The sequence below is a fragment of the Hippoglossus hippoglossus genome, chromosome 5, assembly GCF_009819705.1.
Source record: "Hippoglossus hippoglossus isolate fHipHip1 chromosome 5, fHipHip1.pri, whole genome shotgun sequence".
Classification (NCBI taxonomy): Eukaryota; Metazoa; Chordata; class Actinopteri; order Pleuronectiformes; family Pleuronectidae; genus Hippoglossus; species Hippoglossus hippoglossus.
The window spans coordinates 14,448,098-14,469,036 of record NC_047155.1 but is presented as its reverse complement, the minus strand read 5'-3'; the positions used below and the strand labels follow the sequence as shown (position 1 = coordinate 14,469,036).

Genomic DNA, 20,939 nt, shown 5'->3' with positions numbered 1-20,939 from the left:
AAACAGCCACTTTGCCACTCTTAGGGACCATATTCATAAAACTTCCTGGTACAGACAGAGTCTCTCTGTTCCCTCTAACTCTACGAAATATTCTTAGAATTTACTTATCTTTCTCAGGATATTTTTAGGATTAAGACATTTTCCAATAAATTCCCGGTGCAGTTAAGGTTAGATCCTGGTGAAGATAAAAGTAATTCACAAAGCATGCTGTTCCTGAAGAAATATCCTGAGGAGAAAAGTGATACGAGTAAGGGGGGATGACTTTAGAGAGGCGTGAGAGGAGAGGAGAATTTAGTTATATAACACAAATTTACTAGAGTAGACTGGTAGAACAATCACCCACGCATGAAGAATCCCATTTGTGTGTCACAACATGTGATCAGTTGAGTGTATTAATGCTGAAGCCATTATATTATGAACAATGAGTGTATTTATTAGAACAGAACTCATGTGTTTCAACTTAAACTTCATACATTGTAATTTTCAAACATGTCCTTATTGAGACGGTCCACTACAAATAGTCTATATAAGTATAAATATTTGTGATAGTTATCTCTGCCATGTCAAATTGTGTCTTTTTGTGAACACCGGGAACACGACCACATTTGAAGGCAGTAAATGTAGTAACCTGAACGTGTGCCCCGGGCCCGTCACCAAAACAAAGGGAGTGTGACTTGGTCTGCTCAGGATGACATTTATTCAGAAAATAGGCCCAGTTGTAGGCTGCTATCAATGTTCATAATCTTGTGGATATTTTTGCCTGGGAATCTGACACCAGCGATTTTTGCTTGCTCCAAAATTATCATTAAATTAGATTAAAAACAAACAATAATTTATTAATTTGTTGCATGTGAAATTGCTATCCAATTTCTAATGGGTTAATCACAAAATCAAAGCTGCTTATTAACGGTGCTGGTTGGAATATGTGCTGGAGAACAGGTTTTTGTCCTGGGGAGATCATGTGCTGTCACATCATGTGCTAATTGTAAGTTCTGTTAAATCTGGGTATAATTAGACAATTCCCTCCTTTCTTTTTTAAACTCACTGTAAACATCCATGACAAGGTGATGCCCCTCCACCCACGTGGGACTGTAGCCGCAGCTCCACCAACTACACGAGAAGTCCTACATTTCCCAGATTGCTGTGCGCGCGGACCCCGCCTTTTCCTCTCCCTAACTTCTGTGTGGTCGAATGTTTGTGTTTTGCAGTGATTTGATTGCTCGGCCTCAGCGATGTGATTTGGCTCGGACACACCTCGCCCTGCACCACCGCCACCGACCGTCCTCTTCTTCTTCATCCTCCCAGAAACGAGCAGCGCAGCCGGGCTCAGTTCAGCGGGGCGGCCGTCACTCTCTCTCTCCCTCCCTCCCTCCCTCCCTCCCTCTGGGGCTGGACCGCTGGCAGCTTGGGGTCAGAGTCTCTTTTCCCACGGAGCCTCACTGGGGAAAGTCCGACGTTTTGTTCTGGCCGTCCGTAGTTGTCAGGAAAGACGCAGCTGTCAAAGTCGGGCCCCCTTCTTCTCAACGCGGAGCTGTATGGATCTGAAAGCGAGCCCGGGGCTGTCGGTGCCGAGTTAAGAGGAAATGCGTGCCGTGCCAGGCCAGGGCGAGGACGGAGCGGGGATGTCTTCGGGCTAGCAGCGCTAAAGTCATCTGGACCACTAAACACGGATTACTTAGCACGTTAGTCCGCCGCCAAAACACCATCTTTCGTTTTGTTTGTAACACTCGTGCACGGTTGTTGTCAGTGAGACCGTCGGTGCGAACCAGAAACAACAACAGACACACGATGACGAGGAAGCGATAACTCGCCTCGCTCATTGTTCGTATAAAACAAACGGGTTTATCCCTGAGCCGTGGCACGACGTGAAGCTAAGCTAGCGGTGCAGCACAACAACACAAGCTGAATGCCCAGACCGTGTTCACTGACACAACCGGCTGCAGGGGCAAGCTAATGCTCACGACATGTTCAAACTCAGTGGCTGGGTCGTGATTTGTTTAGCTTAGCCTAGCAGGGGGGCGAACATGGCTACAAACTAATCAGCAGGGAGAGAAGAAGGTGTGATACCAGGTCTGATTTGAGCCTCACAACTTCAGACTTTCAGTTCCTGGCACCTGCCACCAAACACCCCCCCCAACCCCGGGTATCACAACAACAGCTCGACCATGGAGGGAAATGTACAGCAGCAGAAAGCGACCCCTCTATCCCGGGAGCTGACGAGGATATTCAACAGCTACAACAAGCACTCCATCCAGCTGAAGAAGAACCTGAAGGAGACCAACGCATTCTTCCGGGAAATCAGACAAAACTACAGCAATGTCTGTGCGTCCACCTTGAGCTCGGATTCAGCTTCTCTGGAGGAAGGTAGGTCTGAGACATACACATGCAGCTGCAGCAGCCACATCTGGATACACCTGCATGCAACTGCACCTACATGGCACAATCAGCTCTGCGGTTAAACTATGCATTTTTAAAATTCTGCGGTGACCCATAATGAAAGATCTGACAGGTGGCCCATTGGCAAGGGGTTTCTCCACCAACACACAGACTGAGAAAAATGCATTAATTAGGGTTAGGGAAAACTAAAGAGATTAAGCCCCCTTTCAAAAGCATGAGCTGACTAAGTGCTCCAAATATGCTGAGATTTCTGCGCTCTCTAACTGGCTGAGGGCCTGGGCTGTCAGGCACTCATTCTTGTCTTTCACACCAATTGTATGTATGGGGGTTAGTGTGTGTAACGGACTGCTCAGGTTTACCTTTAGACTTTAAGTCCAACTTTAAAATGACCATATTTCTGAATCACATTTGTCCATTGCAACCACCTCATTTCTAAAAATGTGTCAAAACATTTAATCAGCTCTGTGATCTTTTTTTTTTCTTCACCATATGATTTAAATGCTCAATTCTGTGAAACATTGATTAAGCGCACAGCACAGATTGTATGCAGATAAATTGGTAATGCGTCACATCCCCAGGAGTGGCCAAAGCCACCAGGGCTGGTGTCCTACTCACAGAGGTCAAAATGATTTCCCCCAACGTTGAATGAACAATGTTAAGCCGAAGATTAGTCATAGTTAAGAACAAAATGGGACCATAATGCTTCCTTTCATAGGCAAAGTCGAACGCATGTCTTCACCTGCTAACTAGATACATGCTTTACAAAAGTCTTGGTTACACACACAAGAAAATTCACAGCTGGATCTCAGAATATGGTTTGATGTGTATTTTCGTAGAGATTATGCACAGGTCTCCACTGACCGCCTGTTCAGCCCAGTCTGTCCACTGACATGCAGTCAAACGCTCGGCACAGGTTGGTCTGAATCAATGTACTGTAATGTGTCATGTCAGGTCAGTAGGTGGATTAGATTAGAGTTACAGTAAAGCCAAATGTATGTTAGAAAGAAACACACTGGTGTGTGAATATGAAGTAGGTCATCGATGCTTGTTTTATAACTGTTTGAGACTGTGACTCAGCAGAGTGTGTCTGATACCCTGCCACAGTCAGGGTGAATTGGTTCTTCTGTGTTTGTTCCACATCTCAGAGCCAGATCAGGAAATAATAACCAAAGGAATATCACATTTATTATGTTTTAATGCTTCTATTTTTGAACAGTGGGCCACTGTGTATTTTGAGAGTCAGGTTCAGATACAAAGGATAATGTTTCTTTTTTCAAGACCATATTTCTGCTGACTAAGAATTCCAGGGGTGAATAACCTTTCTTTAGGGTTACTGAGTACATTCTAAATAACCACAGTCTACATCTTAACATCCTATACCTCCTTTTTTCAGGCCAGTTTAGCTGCATCTCCTTCCCGAGCCATGAGGAAGAGTTTTTACGCAACACAGTCGGCGCTACCCCGTACATCCTGGTACTGGGCCAGGACTGTGCCGCCCGCTACCAGCTTCTCAATTGCCTTCTGGGGGAGAGGCTGCTACCGCTGGGCCCCGAGGCCGGTGAGGCTTGTGAAGGAGTCCAGGGCACTGTCTGCAAGAGGCGAAAGCTGTGTTTTACCCATGGGAGACAGACACGACTCAGCTTGGCTCTGCCCGGCCAGTATGAACTGGTGCACCAGTTGGCGGCTAACTGTGGCCGCTGGGATACAGTTCCAAGGGAGGACCTGGAGATCCATGAGGAGTGTGAGGACCCAGCACACAGGCTGGCAGAGCTAGAGATCACCCTGCATCACCCACTGCTACAGGTAGGCCTCAGATACAAAGTAATCATTGTAAACCTTCTCTCGCAACACCATGTCCCATCATGGTTTAAAAAAGGAGTCGACATTCAGCCATTTACTCTGTTGTATTGGTCCTGACTGCCATTGGTTTGTTTCCTTCTCATGAGCACTGATACATTTACTCAGACTGTCTAGAGGTGGATGATACAATCATGTTGCTCTGCAGTAGTTTTGGAAGAAGATTTAAAATGAAGGCGAGACTAGGCAGAAGCTTGGTGTTGTAGTTTTTAGGCTGAAATCCGTTAAAAGCATCAACAAAATCCAGTTGGTGAATTTATATGTTGGTATCAACTCATTTGTAGTTAGTTTTCCTGCTCAAATATGGCATGTATGTTACCCATGGTATCACTTTCTGAAATTAGCAGGTTCATCTCCTATAGATTAACAAAAACTTGTCCAAAGAACAACATGGTAACAATTTTTAGATTGTTGTATGTGCACACAGCCATTCTTGTTATAGAACATTTATATCATCATGTCATTCAGGGCAATGTTTGCACATTTGTATTCTTGGAGCAGAAACTGCCGGCGACGCTGAAGCCTGTGAATGGTCCTCAATTATAAGAACAGAGCAGACCTGACAATACAGCCGTCTGTATTTTTACTATGATATAATAATATAAAATGTGAATATTTTTTTATTAAAACAATTTGGAACAGTTATAATAGTATACTTGAAAAAAGTCTACTATCATTATGTAAGTTTTGCAGATTGCATGTGAAAGTCATGTTGTGTTGTGCTGGACAACAGAATGGAAAACATTGTCCTTTTATTTATGACATTGATTTCAATCACATGGCCCGGCCCTGAGTGTGTTTATTTTCTGTGTGGTGGTATTTCCTCTTGTAGCCCCCACCCAAAAGGAAAGATGAATTTCAACATTGTCTGTGGCTTGAACCAGCCTTTTGCATTCACACATGCCTTAGCTCACAAACAGATTACTGTGCAGAGCTGATTATTTCCTGTGTTGTCAGTGTTTTACTTCACTGCAGGAAAACATTTTTTTCCGGTCACTTTTCCTCTATTCAGGGTTTAAGTGCTGCTTAGAATTAGACTCTCCTGTAGAAAGTTCCATGGAAAAATAATTTTTGAAAGAGTTGTTGGACACACTGATTTCAGTCATGTTGGTTTTGAGCCAGTGCGACCTGAACGTCTTGTGGGAGGGAATTGATTTAGCATGGTGTAAGGATTGTAGTCATTCCTTATCATGTGCAACACGTGGAAATTAGTCCCTAATCCTTTAGACCAAGGCCCCTCAGAGAGCATCACACAGCCCCAGAAACTAGGCCTAGCTCGGCCTCAGGGCAGCCCATCCGCCAAGACCTCTTACGTAATGCCACTGGTCTGCTGCAATTCACATGACTGGGACATGTACATAAAATCCCAAACCATTTTTGTGAGGAAATTGCCATAGTTACATTGGAATTCTGCGACACTGGGTTGTTCCTGCTGTCACAATATTTTTTATCTTTTTATTTTTGAATAGCAGCGGTGAGCTGTGCTAATAGAAAAAGCTTGTTCATAACTTTTTAAAACAGGTTTTTTGCTCATCATGCTTATAAACGTTTGATCAATGTTGTAGATTTAGTTATAATAAGTAATGAAATCAGTGTTCATATAATACATTGATTATTGTCATATTTCATTGTGTTACTACATTTTAACATTGTTTGGTAACATGAAGAATATGGATTTTGCATTAGTTTCTTCATATTGCCAAATAGTAGGTTGAAATATTTAACTTAAGTCTTATCTCATGAAATCAAAGGTTAATAAAAAAAAAACTGAAAAAGTAGTCCGTAACAACAGTAGTAGTAAAGACAGTTATTACACTCCTGTTCATTACCTCCGCCAAGGAGGTTATGTTTTCTCCCCTGTCTGTTTGTTTATTTGTTTGTTAGACAAATGCACACATTTTTCCACGAAACCTAATGGAATGATGCAGGGGTGGGGGATGGGTCAGGGAAGAACTCATTAAACTTCATTGTGGGTCTTCTTCTTCTTCTTGTGTTCATGTTCTCTTAAACATTGTGAGATAGGGTGTTTTTCAACATTGTCACAGTTTTCCCCCGGAATAATTCATGGATATTGATGAAAAAAACATCCACTTTAAGGGGACTGATATCAATGAGGAGGAATGTGCTCTACTGAGTGACATTCTAGTTTTCATGTGTGACTGAAAGTTGTGGACCTGTTGTATCCTAATTGAGGCAAAAGGTTTGTGAAACTTCCGAGGACCTCAGAGATGAATGTTTGTAATATAACATATTTATAATAGATTAAGAAGTGTGAGCTTGAATTGATTTATTTGAAGATGTTTGTTTTTTTAAAACTTTTTGCCCATGCTCTACAATCCACAGTTCGTGGATAATTTCCTCATAATATTTATGGTTGTGGATCTGTAAATTTTCATCAGCTAATTAATAAACTAGAGCCTCCATTCTTTGCTGAAGGGATAAGGGATTAGGATGTCTAGGTAAGAGTAGATGAAGGCACAGAATCTCTCTGCTCACTGTGGTATTCACACTCTGCTGCTATAATCACAGCCCCCTGCTTTAGGGGCCAGCAGATGAGAACCAAGTGGCTAATTAGCTTCTCTTCATCCCAGAGTTTACCCACTTAACCTCGCAGTGACCACGAGGAACTATAGGGTGCTAATCTATCGCCACGTTTCTAAAATTCTTTGAGGTATTCTCTTCTGTTCATTGCCAGGGCTCTGCGAATTCACGACAGTCTGCATGTTAACAAAGAGCTGTGATGTTATAGCTATAGAAATATGGATGAGCTTTATTTGGAAAGCTCTTGACAAAATTACAACATGTTTCATAAAAGGATTAAGTATAAGCAATACATCGATTGATATATTGAAAATGATGAAAATTACATAATTATTGATATTGATATATTCCCCTGCCCTAGATTTAACAGCAATAAAAAAATCTGAATCTGGGTCAGTCCACTTTTGGCTGATATATGATGTTAAATTTGTAAATGCTTGATTAGTGTTGATTGTGTAAAGCCTTAAAAGTCAATAATGAAATTTAAATGAGAATATGACAACCTAGGCCACAATGGTGTTGTTTTATATTTTCAGTGATAATCCTTGCAGCAGCTCTTTGGACCAATCGAAGGTGACATAGGGAAGCCTGAATAAATCAGCTGGGAAAAAATAAGGGCTTCGGAAAGTTGGAAGAAGCAGGAGCGAACAACCGTCTTTACTTTGTTATCAAAACAAAGGCCAGAATCACTCACATCATTCTTTCTTGCCTCTGTCTTAATTTAGTCTGAAAGGGCTCCCAGATTGCAGACTATCTGACTGAGATAAATTGATGTGGCAAACAACAGGATTTCTGTCAGCAGCCACCCTATAAATATGCTAATAGAAGAAAGCTGGAACTTAACTGGGTCAGACGATGGCGTAATGCTAGCTCATAGTGACACGTTTTAAAGTCGGACGAAATACAAAATAGCAACATCAAAATAGCCCATGGATATTCTCCTGAGGGTTTTTGGTTCGAATGGTCTGCAGTAGGGCAATTCAAACATTGCATTGATTTTGACTGGCTGTGAACAAATGTTTGCAGGCTATCTTTGTTCCAACGGCACTGCTCAGATGGGCTCTGCTCTTGTTTCTTGGAGACAGGACTGACTGTCTCCTTTGTGCAGCTGCTGGTCATTTCTGCCTCATTTCTCTGGCTGACTTTTTCCCTGTCATGGTCTCTCTCCCAAGCCCTATGAGAGTCTGTTTTTGTTAATGTTATTTATCAGGGGATAGAGCAAAGCTTTTTTACTTCTGTCATTTTTCTGCCCTGTCACAGGCATTCCCAAGACCACCACAAATATTTATGTGCAGTATGCGTGCAGAAATAGAAGGAGCATGTGATATGTGTGGATTTGTTTTTCTTCCCTCCTGCACTGGCATAAAGTGGTTTGCAAACTGTGCTCCCAATTGCCTGAACACTTTATATAATTGGAGTCATTTTGCTGTTAAGATGTGGTCCTCTGCACATTGTCGTTTTTGTCAAGACATAAAAGAGTAATTTCTAAACTGCTAAATCTAAAATACGTTTGATGTGTAAATCTGATAATTTCTACAGATTTTTGTCGAACTTTAACTGATTATATAACAACAGATTTTCTGATCTGATCTGAAACGAGCTCTGAACGCAACATTGACATGTTTTCCTCTATTGTGCAGCGAACCTAGCAACCGATTTATTGGTTGGCTGATGAAAAAGAGCCGATATTTGCCTTTCACTGACACATCAGTACAGATGTTTATGTTTGCAGTTAAGTATCAATATGAAAAGTTTTCTTAATTCCTGTTTCATATTTGGTTTTATTTGGGTTTTTCTTAAGTTTATAATTATTTATAGTAACATTTATGGTTAGCTGTGAAATATCAAGCCTCAATTAGATTTCTTTATCATAATGGTTTGATAACAACATCTGAGGAATTGGCGGATGCATTGCTAACGTAATTGTTTTACTCTCTAATACTGATATTGGCATTAGCACCAGAGTCACTTTGTCTTTCTGCTCCTCATCTTCTTGTCAACTCCTGCAGCCTCAAACAATTGTTATTTCAGTCAGCGTCTGAGTTGTTTGCCAGAAAGCAAAAGCTGAAAGATGCCATTTAATTTCTTAGACCTTAGGGCAACTCATGAGTGGGGTGATACTTTTCTGTTGGCTTGATGCAACAAGTGACACCTTTAAATTTCACAGTCATCTTATTACTACAAAAATAAGGAGTATAACTGTTAAAATTCCATGTAACTTAATTACTTTTGATTCAGTGGCATCTACGCAGAACTCAAATAAATCCAGTAATATCTTTCTTAGATTTCACTCGGTGTAAATTATTTGGGAGAATACATTTTTTTATGGAACCGCATTTCCTAATAATCGCCTGTAAACAAATATTAACCTTTTTGTGGTTTGTCTACAGGAAGCAAAGGTCATGGTGGTGCCTTGTCCAAGTGTCCAGCCCATTGAAGAGGCCCTGGAAGACTGCACTCGCAGTGTGATCCCCATCATACTCTACGCCATCAACCAGGACTCCCTTACCACAGAGCAAGTGGCTGAGCTCTGGAAGGTCAAAGAGCTGCTCTCCTTTCCCATCTGTTTTATTCGTATCCCTCACACCATTCCAGCAGCCTCCCCAGAACCTGGCCGCCATGCAGAGAAGGAGAAAGAGAGAGAGAAGAGCGCCCTCCACAAGCAGCTGCTGTCCCTCGGGTTCCTCAGTAGCCCGTCAGGAAACTGCACCTGTGGTGCCCCTACACAGGTGTCCGCCCCAGGTGCCAAGCCCCAGAGCACGCTGGGCGAGGCTTTTGAAAGACTGCATCGGTTGGTGGTGCCATTCGCTCGCCAAGTGCTTCAAAACCAGCAGGTGGAGGCTGCCACTCTGCTAAACGGGTTACATTGCCGATGTCTTGATCTTTTCATCAACCAGGTCAGAGGATGATGCCTCCTAGCTCTGTTCATCTGTATAATGTGATTGTTTTACTGTTTTGGAGTCATGTGACAGTTGTTAGTACCACTGCTTGGTCTCAGTCTGCTTCCCCTCCCAAAAATACATCACCAAAGCTGCTTTCAGACATGCACTGAACTCCGCAGATCCTCCGTATTTTCTCCGGAGGTGGTGCATGTGTGAACACAAATCTTCGAGTGAGAGACTGCACAGTTTCTGCAGACTTTCTCCGCCTGGCCTAGTAAAAAGTAAGAAGAAATTCAGGAGAAGCAGGGGATCCCCTGTTGGATTCACCGTGAGCTAGTGGGGGGTTGATGGGGCTTCTAACGTGCAACAGATGCAAAAAAGAAAATAAATTTCTCCTGGTGAATAAGACGAGCCATACACATAACCAAAGAAGATGTCAAGACAGTTAGTGGTGATAATAGCTGACGCCGTCATCTGTGTGTTGTAAATTAAATCACATGATCTCTGCAGTGGAGTTAATATGTCGCTTCCTGCCTCTGCTGGCTGCACCACCTCTCGCCTGAATGATGCAGAGGATTTGTCGCTGTTGTGAACACATCTGTGCAGAGAACCCCCCCCCCCCCCCACCCCCCCCCCCCCCACCCCACCCCCCCCACCCCGCTGTGTTGTGCATGTGTGAAAGGCAAAATGCTGGAAAACTCTTTTGCCAATTCTCCTGATTTTAGCCACAGGTCATGTCTACAAATGGCTCAAGAGACCTTGTGTCCTTTCTGCTCCACTTCCTTGCAGGCCTTTGACATGCAGAGGGACCTGCAGATAACACCACGCAGGCTGGAGTACACTCGGGAGAAAGAGGGTGAACTCTTCACCTCCCTTATGGCCATTGCTAACCGCAAACAGGAAGAGATGAAGGAGATGATTGTGGAGACACTCGGCAGCATGAAGGAGCAGCTACTGGAGGACGCTGCCAACCTGGAGTTTACAGGTTAGTGAGGACTTGTTTTGATAAAGACATGATTTTGATCTGGCTTCACGTAAACAGACCAGAGCCATTATATCCACAGGTGCACTCACATACAACATTCAGAGTGCAAACTGCACATATTGAAGTGCAAGTATAACATCAATGTGTCGCACATATTGGGCAACACTGTACTTTCTTTTATGTCGCATGGATGCATGAAACTATTTTGTATTAACTTAACACAACCGGGGTGGGTGGGTGGTCAGTCTGCTGCTCTCAGGCTTCTTAGAATGAGAAATAAATTTTTGCTATGCTTATTATACTTAGGAGTATTAGAAGAGTCTGGGTAAGTGGACAAGCTGGGATTATTTATTATGGGTCATTTTAGTTGTTTGTTGTTAAAAAGAAACAGTGTTTATGATCATTAATTAAGTTATGACAGTGGGTTTTAATTGACTTTACAGTTAATTAAAAGTTTACTTTAAAAGTTTATCTTCTCTTCAGACAAAATCAGTCACACTTTGAAGATTTTATATCCACCGTTTTTTCCAACCTGTGTTAGCATAGCATGCACATTTTAATGTTTTAGTATTAAATTTGGCCCCTGTTTAATATATAATTATAGCAGTTCTACAGATCATAATTTATACTTTTGAGATATACAAAGTTATGTTTCAAAAACTTTTCTTCACAATTGTGTGTATTGGAACTGGAAACATGTCATCAAGTTGCATGTTTTACATATTTGGAAATGTAATTTCCCATAAACTGTATAGAATCCATTAAATTTGATTCATTGGTTCCCTATTTGATGACTAAACGACGACCACACGTGCCTGATTTATATTGCCCTTACATATTCAAGTTAATTAGAAAGGGTTCCTTCTTTATTATGTGTCTATTGAAGAAGATGGCTGAAGCTTGGTACCCAGACTTAAGACTATTCAGAGTCAGGGGTTTTATTAAGAAAAAAGCCTGTGGCCCCGCAATCATTTTATTTGGACCTAATGAAAAGCTGGAAGTTAGCGAGCGAGTCACAGCTAGCTTTTCCATTATTACCAGCCCTAGAGTTAAAGGCAAGACAAATATGTTTATATTGCTGAAAACCACAAGTCACAAATCTGTCTCAAGGGTCTTTACAACCTGTACCTGTACAACACACACCTTCTGTTCTTTATAACTTTGGTTTCCATTTATAAGCTAAATATGCTTTATTACTAGAAATTTAACATTTTTGTTACAGTCATAATCAATCATTTCTGTTGCAAGTATTACCACAATAATTGACAAATTCCTTTCATCTGCAGACATCATTGTAACAACGAATGGAGAGCCTGTTACGTCAAAGGACATCAAATCTTGCATCCATCAGATCCAGGAGCTGATAGTGGTCCGTTTGAATCAGGCTGTGGCGAATAAGCTGATCAGCTCTGTGGATTATCTGAGGGAGAGCTTCGTAGGAACTCTGGAACGATGCCTCAACAGTCTTGAAAAGTCAAACATGGACTCCTACGTCCACAATATCACCTCCAATCACCTCAGACAGGTGGGCAGACAAACTGGAAGCTTATGTGGTGTGCAGGTGCTGAAATGTGAGCAGTATAACTGTATTTTGTTTTGTCATAATCACTGCAGTAAGGTTTTTATTTTATAATAATGGTGATTCTAAGGAGAGAAAGCTGGAGACAGAAGGAAAATTTGACTCATGTCGGCAAACCCAACATTTAGATTTTTACAGGGAAAACCCAGGGACCAGAGTTTGAATTAGAAACTAGTTTAAGTTTTGAACATTTCACCTGGCTTGTAGACTAAGATATTAAAATGTACTTGCATCTCCACGTTTACAGTGTTGTTCTTCTTATCTGTCACAGTTATTAAATGCTGCCTACCATGTGGAGGTCACCTTTCACTCAGGATCCTCTGTCACACGATTCGCCTGGGAACAAATCAAACAGGTCTTTGTCTCAAACATTCTGTAGAAGGAGTTTTTAAATGTTTGCTGAATGGAGACTTTCTAAAGAATGTGTTTTATCGTTTAACCTTGTGTCTCCCTCTCAGATAATCCACAGGATAACATTTGTGAACCCTCCTGCCATCACTCCAGAGTGGAAGCGGAAAGTGGCCCAGGACGCCATAGAAAGCCTCAGTGCTGCCAAACTGGCCCGAAGCATCTGCTCCCAGTTCAGGACTCGCCTCAACAGTTCCCATGAGGCCTTTGCAGCATCACTGCGCCAGGTTTACTTTCAATCTCCTTTACTGTTTTTATTTCATAAATTCCTCCTCTCTTTCAACACACTATCCTTGTTTAAAGATTAACAATTACTATTATAACGACAAATGAAAGAAGTGATGGTTGTATCAAATCCACTGCCATAAAACCCTTTAATGAGATGATCCACAAAGTAGAGATGGTTCAGTGACGATTAGAGTGTCCAGTAGTAACCATTCTTGGTGTTTTAATCAAAGAAAAATAAATAAATAACTTGGGGTATAAATATTTGATATGTTTTAGATGTACCTTTGGTTATTTTTTTGTTTGTTTGTAAGCAAGATTATGCAAACACTACTGGATAGATTAACACAAAACTTGATGTCCGGATGCAGTATGCAAATCAGGATGAGGATCAAGGCTTTTTAAAAATCAGTTTCTTTAATATTTTGATGTAGGGCATATTTTGACATTTCCACTGATTTCCCAGGTAATAATTCACTGGAAAAATCAGGCACATTTAGGGAACTGATATCTGAGTGTTGCAACTAAATTCACTACGGCTACATCCAAACTAATATGTTTGCTTTGATCGACGATGAGGTGGACTCTGGAATGGTATGATCCAATTAGGAAGCGATGTGTATGTTTGAAAGCTCTGGAGAAGTATGTACGTCTGGTGTTAACATAGTGTGGCTGTCACTTCAGGCCCTGCACATCTCGTGGTTCAGTTTAATTCATTTCTCTTCACTTGATTTGCTTCACCAACGTGCAAATAGCTGTTACTCCGTCCATGAAGTCCCTAACAAATCAGATTCAGTTAAATTGCTCTGATGATAATCATCACATGATTGTGTGGATCACATCACTCCCTACGTCTTCACGCTCACAAATTCTTACATTTTAATGCAGTTAAGACAGTCTTATAGATGGAGTGATGTTGAATTTTTTTGATGTGCAGATATCTTATGATTTCATTTAGTTATGTATCTGACCGAGTAATTTAGTGCAATAAAGTCACATAATCCTAATAACAAAAGGATTTTCTGTCTCTATCATGGTGGAAATACCGGAATAACCAATGTTCTATTAATTATAGAGATGAAAACTCTGGCCGGTAGTATGTCAGTGTGCAGGATGACATGGAGGAGCTGTTGTGAATGATGAAGTGTAAATGCATGAACTGAATTATCAGAGGAATTAAATGCCTTTCTGGTCACATGCAAACATAAAGAAGACAGTCAGCACTTTAACTATATGATCACACCATGAGCACCCAATCTTTTAATAGTTTTTAGCCCAGTATCTGTGAGTAGATGGTCACAAACCAGTTCAGGTCAAATTCCCAGAACCTGTTTTGCTTCTTTTTTAAAGACAATGTTTACATGTAGATTAATATATAAAGTACAATCAAGGCAGCGTACCAGGTGACGCAACCTGAAGTACAGTGTGAACGTCACATGAGAAAATGTCTGTTCTCATGTTGTGGTTTAAGCTGTGCAAAAAGCAAACAGGAGTTCACCTCGTGGAGGGAGTTTATGACAATATTTACAAAGACAGTCATCCATCTCCCGTGGAAAAACTGTGTGTCCAGAGCTGTGCATTTGAATATCGTCTTGACAAATGACGACACTGACCCAGAGGTCGAGGCAGCTGACCTGTACTTTGAATTATGTAGTTCAAAGAAGAGACGACAAAAGTAGATGCAACAAGAACTGATTAAAAAATATGCTGTTAGTCATTTATGTAGCAGAAGTAGTTGGATATTGTTTATTTCTCTGTATTTGATGTTCTCAGGATAAAAATCTTTCATTTGAATTTTTATAATAATTGAATAATTTGGACCAATACTGGCTGCTATCAGCTCTGACTTCTGATTGGCTGAAGGTGCAACAAGCTGCCTTTACTTGTATGTCAACTTAGTCACAGCTGAGGAACTTCGAGAGCGTGCAAGAGTCTTCATAGTTCACACGTCAGAGTGTTAAGTTGCCATTTTTCATTTTGCAGAACTACATAGTTTATTGAAACATGTGGCATCCATATGCTTTGACTCTGAAGAGTGCGTGTGTGTGTGAGAGTGTGTTTTCAAATAATGGAGGCACACTAACGCACTTAAAAATGAAATCTCAGCCTCTGGCAACCTTTTTACTACAAGAAAGGATTGAATTAACAGTAAGGCACACCACGGGGATAAATCATCTTAAAAATGCCAATAATGTAACGACAGACACTGGTCATATAGAAACAGCTCTTTATGCTTACCATGTGACATCTTATGTCCGCAGCTGGAGGAGGGGCATACAGGGCGTCTGGAGCGAACCGAGGACTTGTGGCTGCGTGTGAGGAAGGACCACGCCCCTCGGTTGGCCCGACTGTCTCTGGAGAGCCGTTCCCTACGGGATGTTCTGCTGCACGGTGAGTCACCGCCAAATCCGCCTATGATATAATAAATTCTATTCATATGAGCAAAGACGTAACCGCCTGTAATACGATAAATAGATAAGGTTCTGAGACCAACCTGCTATGTAAAAGTAAGGTGACAAAGTAAATGAAATAGTTGCATATCATTCTAATCTTCCAACTTCCATCTCTTGCAACTATAGTGAATTTTGTTCTGTCAAGATGAAAACATGGTAATTTCTGAGACTGGTATCCTTACATCTCCTATTTCTTTGTAAAGTATTAAACTCATGTTTGACGGGAGCACAGAGAAACTTGTGACAGTGACAAACTCTGTTGATACATGATGCTGCAGAGTGAAGTAACAACAAGCATTTTTAACTACGTGTAAGAAAATATAATTTATAAAGAAATTGAGAGATGACATTGAGGTTAAAAAAGTTATTTATTCTCACAGGTAAGCCTAAGCTTGGGCGAGAGTTGGGTCGGGGCCAGTACGGAGTTGTGTACTTTTGTGACAGCTGGGGAGGACACTACCCTTGTGCTTTAAAGTCTGTGGTTCCACCTGACGATAAACACTGGAATGACCTGGCTTTAGAATTTCACTACACGAGGTGAGTTTAAACATCATCGCACACAAGAGGAACAATAGCTGCTCAGCTGAAATCCTGTGTATCAAAGTCATTGTAATTCCTCACTCTGCTGCGGGCGTGAAGCTCAATGCTCCTCTAAGATGGTGGAGCATTTTACTGACTCCCAGGTGAGCGTGGAAGGTCTCAAAAGTCTCAAGGAGGTTTAGAAGAAGCTGCAGTTTTCAAGAGCAGAACTCTTTTTATTGGACATGACAGTTGCCTTCTTATTAAGATCAAACTCCAAGCAGCCTATAAATTTTGTTTGAGTATTAAAGCCTCGAAGCTGCAAACATCAGATGTGTCAGTGTCTTATAAAACCTTGTCTGTTCCAACTGGCATAATGCAGCTCATTGTAAAGCTACGCTGTGGCTGCCTCAATGTGGACAAACAAGACTTGGGTGTGTGTGTGTTGCTTCAGGACTTTGCCGAAGCATGAGCGGCTCGTCGACCTGCACGGCTCAGTGATCGATTACACCTACGGAAGCGGCTCCAGCATCGCTGTGCTGCTCATCATGGAGCGGCTGCACAGAGACCTCTACACAGGCCTGAAGGTGAGTTGATAGGAAGGCTGCATTAGATAGGAAAGGAAATCTATTAATGTTTCGTTAAAGTTTTATTATCTTCCATCTCTCACTCTGCCATCTTTCTTTTTTTTTCTCCCCTCTGGTTTAATTTAACATTTCGTCCCGGTTCATATGTGTCAGGCGGGTTTATCGATGAAAGACCGACTTCAGATTGCACTGGATGTGGTGGAGGGGATCCGCTTCCTGCACAGTCAAGGTCTCCTGCACAGAGACATAAAGCTAAAAAATGTTCTGGTAAGTAACTAAGAGTGGACCACACTATTGGAGTGTGTCACTGTGGAGGGTTTCTGAATGCTTCCCAGATGTAATGGTCGCATCACAATACTTCATGACTGATTTGAGGGATGCACTGATGTATCAGAAGCTGTAGAAAAACACAATGTTTATTAGTTCAGTATAAAATGTATTGCTCTTATTTGTGTATTTTTGTGAATTAACTGCAATGGTCTAACTAAATTGGTCCAAACGTCCTCTTAAGATACCACATTTTAATTCATGAGGTACACACACTTAGATATCAGTCTCCTAATTATGTGAGATTTAGTAAAATAAGGAACAATGAATTATTTACTGAGAAAACAATGAAAATATAGAAAAACTCAAACACATGTATCAGAAAATGAAAAAATATTCCTGGATCCACCCCCTAAATAAAGCATGGTTTCGGCAACTTCTATTTCTTACCAAAGTTTATCAGAAATTAAAGTTGGTAGATAATTTATAAAAAAATATATTATATAATAGTTTCCATTATCTGAAAAGTAGAAATAAAACACAGTAAATGCTGTTCTCACCATTAACTGTTCAATATCATGAAAACATAGTGTTTTCTTTGTTTATGAAAGGCTGGAACTGCTCCATGTAGTTCTCACAGCATCTTTTCCATTTATTAAATACACTGATATATTTTTTTCTTTTCTACCTGACCAAACAAACTATCCACTCTCTCTCTCTTTTTTCTTCTAGCTGGACAAACAAAATCGTGCAAAGATCACAGACCTTGGCTTCTGCAAACCAGAGGCCATGATGTCTGGGAGCATCGTAGGAACTCCCATCCACATGGCTCCAGAGCTGTTTACAGGTACGATCACTTTCCGTAATCACATCATGAAGCTGCTCCTGAGGGACAACTTCAAACTGTTTAATTGGCGGCGGCTGTGGCTGAGGGGGAGAGCGGTCGTCCTCCATCCAGAAGGTCGGCAGTTCGATCCCAGTCTTCCCCATCTGCATGCCGAAGTGTCCTTGGGCAAGATGCTGAACCCTGAATTGCCCGTAATAGTAAAAAAAGTGCTGCTAATAGATAGCACTGTATGAATGTGTGGGTGAATGGCAAACTGTAATGTAAAGCACTTTGAGTGGTCATCAAGACTAGAAAAGCTCTATATCAATACAAACCATTCATATAAATACAAACCATTCAATTGGTCAGAACTGTGTGAAAAAACAACAGCCAGTGGCTGAAAAATGTTTCTGTCACATTCTTTCTTTATTTCCTTAAGAGGTGAAACCCTGTTACACAACCTGTTGGTTTCATTACATCTTTACACCCAACTGTTCTTTTCCTGACAGGAAAGTATGATAACTCTGTGGACGTCTACGCCTTCGGGATCCTGTTCTGGTACCTCTGCACGGGTTCAGTGAAACTCCCAGAAGCCTTTGAGAAGTGCTCCAGCAAGGACCAGCTCTGGACCAATGTTAAAAAAGGTAAACAAGATTAAAGATGTTTTACTGTCGTTCAGACGACACACGAGACGAGTGGACAGGAGAACAAAATTACATTGCATCAGCTCGCGAATGTAATGTAGAATGCTGTAATTTCCTAAGTAGGTATAAAAGCATCTAAAGTAAAAACAAAAAAGAATTAATAAATATGGTATAAACAGATATTACTCAAGTGAATGAAATTACACATATATGATGTAAACAGACATGACAATTATTTCTCTATAACAGAAAAGGTGTATTGTTGGTATATTGTAATGTACTGTATACAGGGAGAGCACAGTATATTGCAACAACACTAAGGTTGTATTCACCCCTGTAAACATACTTTACATTGTGACCTTTCAGTTCTGGTCTGGTTCATGTTCAACAGACAAATGAATCATAAGCTGTAAACGTGGCACTAAATCCTCAGTGGACTCAGGTGGAGGAATCGATTTCCAGTCAAACTTGAATGCTTCTAATGTGTTTGTTTATATTCTCTGGAGTCTCAGATAATTATCATAAACACTGGATGACTCTCAAACCTGTCTCTTGTGTAATGAACACTATCGGAATAGTAACGAACCAGCTTATAGTGAAACTCTGCAGTTTTCACTGGTTTTCTTTCTCTGGTGAATGTAGAAAAACCACCGAACTTTTACACTGACACATTCAATAGAGGTGTTTCTGTTATTTAGTCCACACCAGAGTTTATTTGAACTAACCAAACCAGGTCAGGTGATTAATCCTCATAACAGACATGAGTGTTATATCACAGCCTCAGATACAATCTGCCGAGGTTGGTAGACATTTACATACAAATGTGAAATCGTGTCTGCCTACAAAGTGAGGCCCTGGCGTTGACTTGTCCGTTGACGCGTGTCTGTGCCGTCTCCAGGTGCTCGACCAGAGCGGCTGTCCAGTTTCGACGAGGAGTGCTGGCAGCTGATGGAGGCCTGCTGGAACGGGGACCCCTCCCAGAGGCCAATGCTCGGTATCGTGGAGCCCAGCCTGCAGAGCATCATGGTCCGGCTCTGCAACTGCGGCTCGGCACAGAAGAGCAGCAGTATGGACGACTCAAACTGAAAACACTCAAGACAAACTAACGTGTGTGTGATAGGGATTTTGATCAGAAAAAAGTATTTTTGTTGTATTTATGAAGACCTGAACAGAGAACTTCTCTTGAGCAGGTGACCAATGACAAACATCCTCCTTGTTCACGTCGTTGGTGTTGAATTTACATTATTTATGAGGAGGCGGTACAAACCAGAAGTTTGCAGATATGTGTGTTTTATTGTTTGTGCAGTGTGTATTTGTATACAAACTCTACACTATGCTTTTGTCATACCTTCCGTGCTAACTGCTACTTTGTCATAGAATTGTAACTAGATGCAAATTGTTTTAAAAAGTAGTCAAGTCCCAGTGTTATGAAAAAAATATAAATATATAAAAGAATAATTTTAGATTGTATTTAAACATTTCTGCGTCTATACAAATACATCTTTTTTTAATAAAATGATCTGTTACAACAAATTACACAAGCTACTGTTGAGTTATCACTGCAGGGTTTGTCTTGTTAAGAACGTTTAACAGGATCATGTCAAACGAAGCAGTGTCCCTGGATGTGACCCGTTCAAACAGTGAGTGACTTTTTCCTCCCTTGTTTTTATCTCAGTAACCTTTAGAGACCTGAACCGAAAAATAATTTTCAGGAATTCCCAATTGAAAAAAGGAAACCATTAGATCAGAGTCAATAGATAAAATAAACAAATTTGTGTTAAATGTGTTTTTTTCCCTGCTTTTCTATATTTTTTTAATCTTCTAACAAACCCTTTGTATGGGTCGACCTCCACATTTCAAATGAATGAAAACTTTAACAATGTTGAATGAGTAACATAAGTTCTTGAAATGGAACGTGTGTGTATCTCAGTCAGTCATACGTCTATTATACAGTGTGATGGCAGGAGAAATTGTTCCCTCCACAGTATAAGAGCTTTTATTTTTTCTGCTGTAATATCCAGTGCCGAAACATACTTATTGATATTATCGAATTTTCTCCACATTTACATAAAAGTTCATTATTCAGTTAAGAATTTGCTGAGTCAGTAATGAAAGTGAAATATTTGCAGCATTAGCCCTGAGGCTTCTTCGAGAGAGAACGATGTGTTTTTAATTTCTTCAACAGAATAGATACATGAGGTGGTAATGATCCACAGGACACTGGCAAGTAGCATCAGCGCCACCTAGTGAGATTTTTAGGCCTCAATCCTTTCCTTGGATATAACCATGAGAAATGGGTCTGACAGTTTACTGCAGAGAAGAAACACGTAAACACTGACTCCTATTCCATCTGGGTGGAACACTTCCTGTATTTAAAAACAAACTAAAAGAATGTGCACTGATCTGACGGCTCAGACATGAAATATCCATGTCGTTTTTTTTGTGGCGCACATCATTTACAAAAGCAAACTTTTAAATGTTAACTACATGGATATTTAATGTCTGGGCCGTCAGTCTCTTTCCAGATTCCAGATTTTCCTGAATTTAAAGACGACTACTCACTTTTGATAATGATAATGATCTGTAAGAAGCCTCTAAAACTTAGACGCACCAAAGATCAGATGTCTTTCTACATCCTGTGTTTCCACATGACGTCTGCTCACATCAAACCGTTATGTCGTTGGAACACAGCAGAGGAATTAACTTAATGACTCGGTTAAACATGTCCCATGTCTCTTCTGGCTATAAAATAATTGTAATCCATTTAAT

General features: G+C 40.9%; 2 protein-coding genes across 2 annotated transcripts in view; both read left to right on the top strand.

The window, feature by feature from the left end:
- Positions 1-20,939, top strand: part of LOC117761837 (olfactory receptor class A-like protein 4) — a 946,130-nt gene that overhangs the window by 769,966 nt on the left and 155,225 nt on the right. The window lies entirely within an intron of this gene.
- dstyk (dual serine/threonine and tyrosine protein kinase) lies at positions 1,149-19,706 on the top strand. Its single transcript, XM_034586026.1, has 14 exons — positions 1,149-2,364; positions 3,791-4,200; positions 9,186-9,692; positions 10,467-10,662; positions 11,949-12,187; positions 12,513-12,596; positions 12,700-12,876; positions 15,136-15,265; positions 15,708-15,864; positions 16,301-16,433; positions 16,587-16,700; positions 17,433-17,547; positions 18,036-18,170; positions 19,069-19,706. Exons 1-14 carry the CDS (start codon positions 2,166-2,168, stop codon positions 19,254-19,256), a joined length of 2,784 nt encoding a protein of 927 aa, XP_034441917.1. The 5' UTR covers positions 1,149-2,165; the 3' UTR covers positions 19,257-19,706.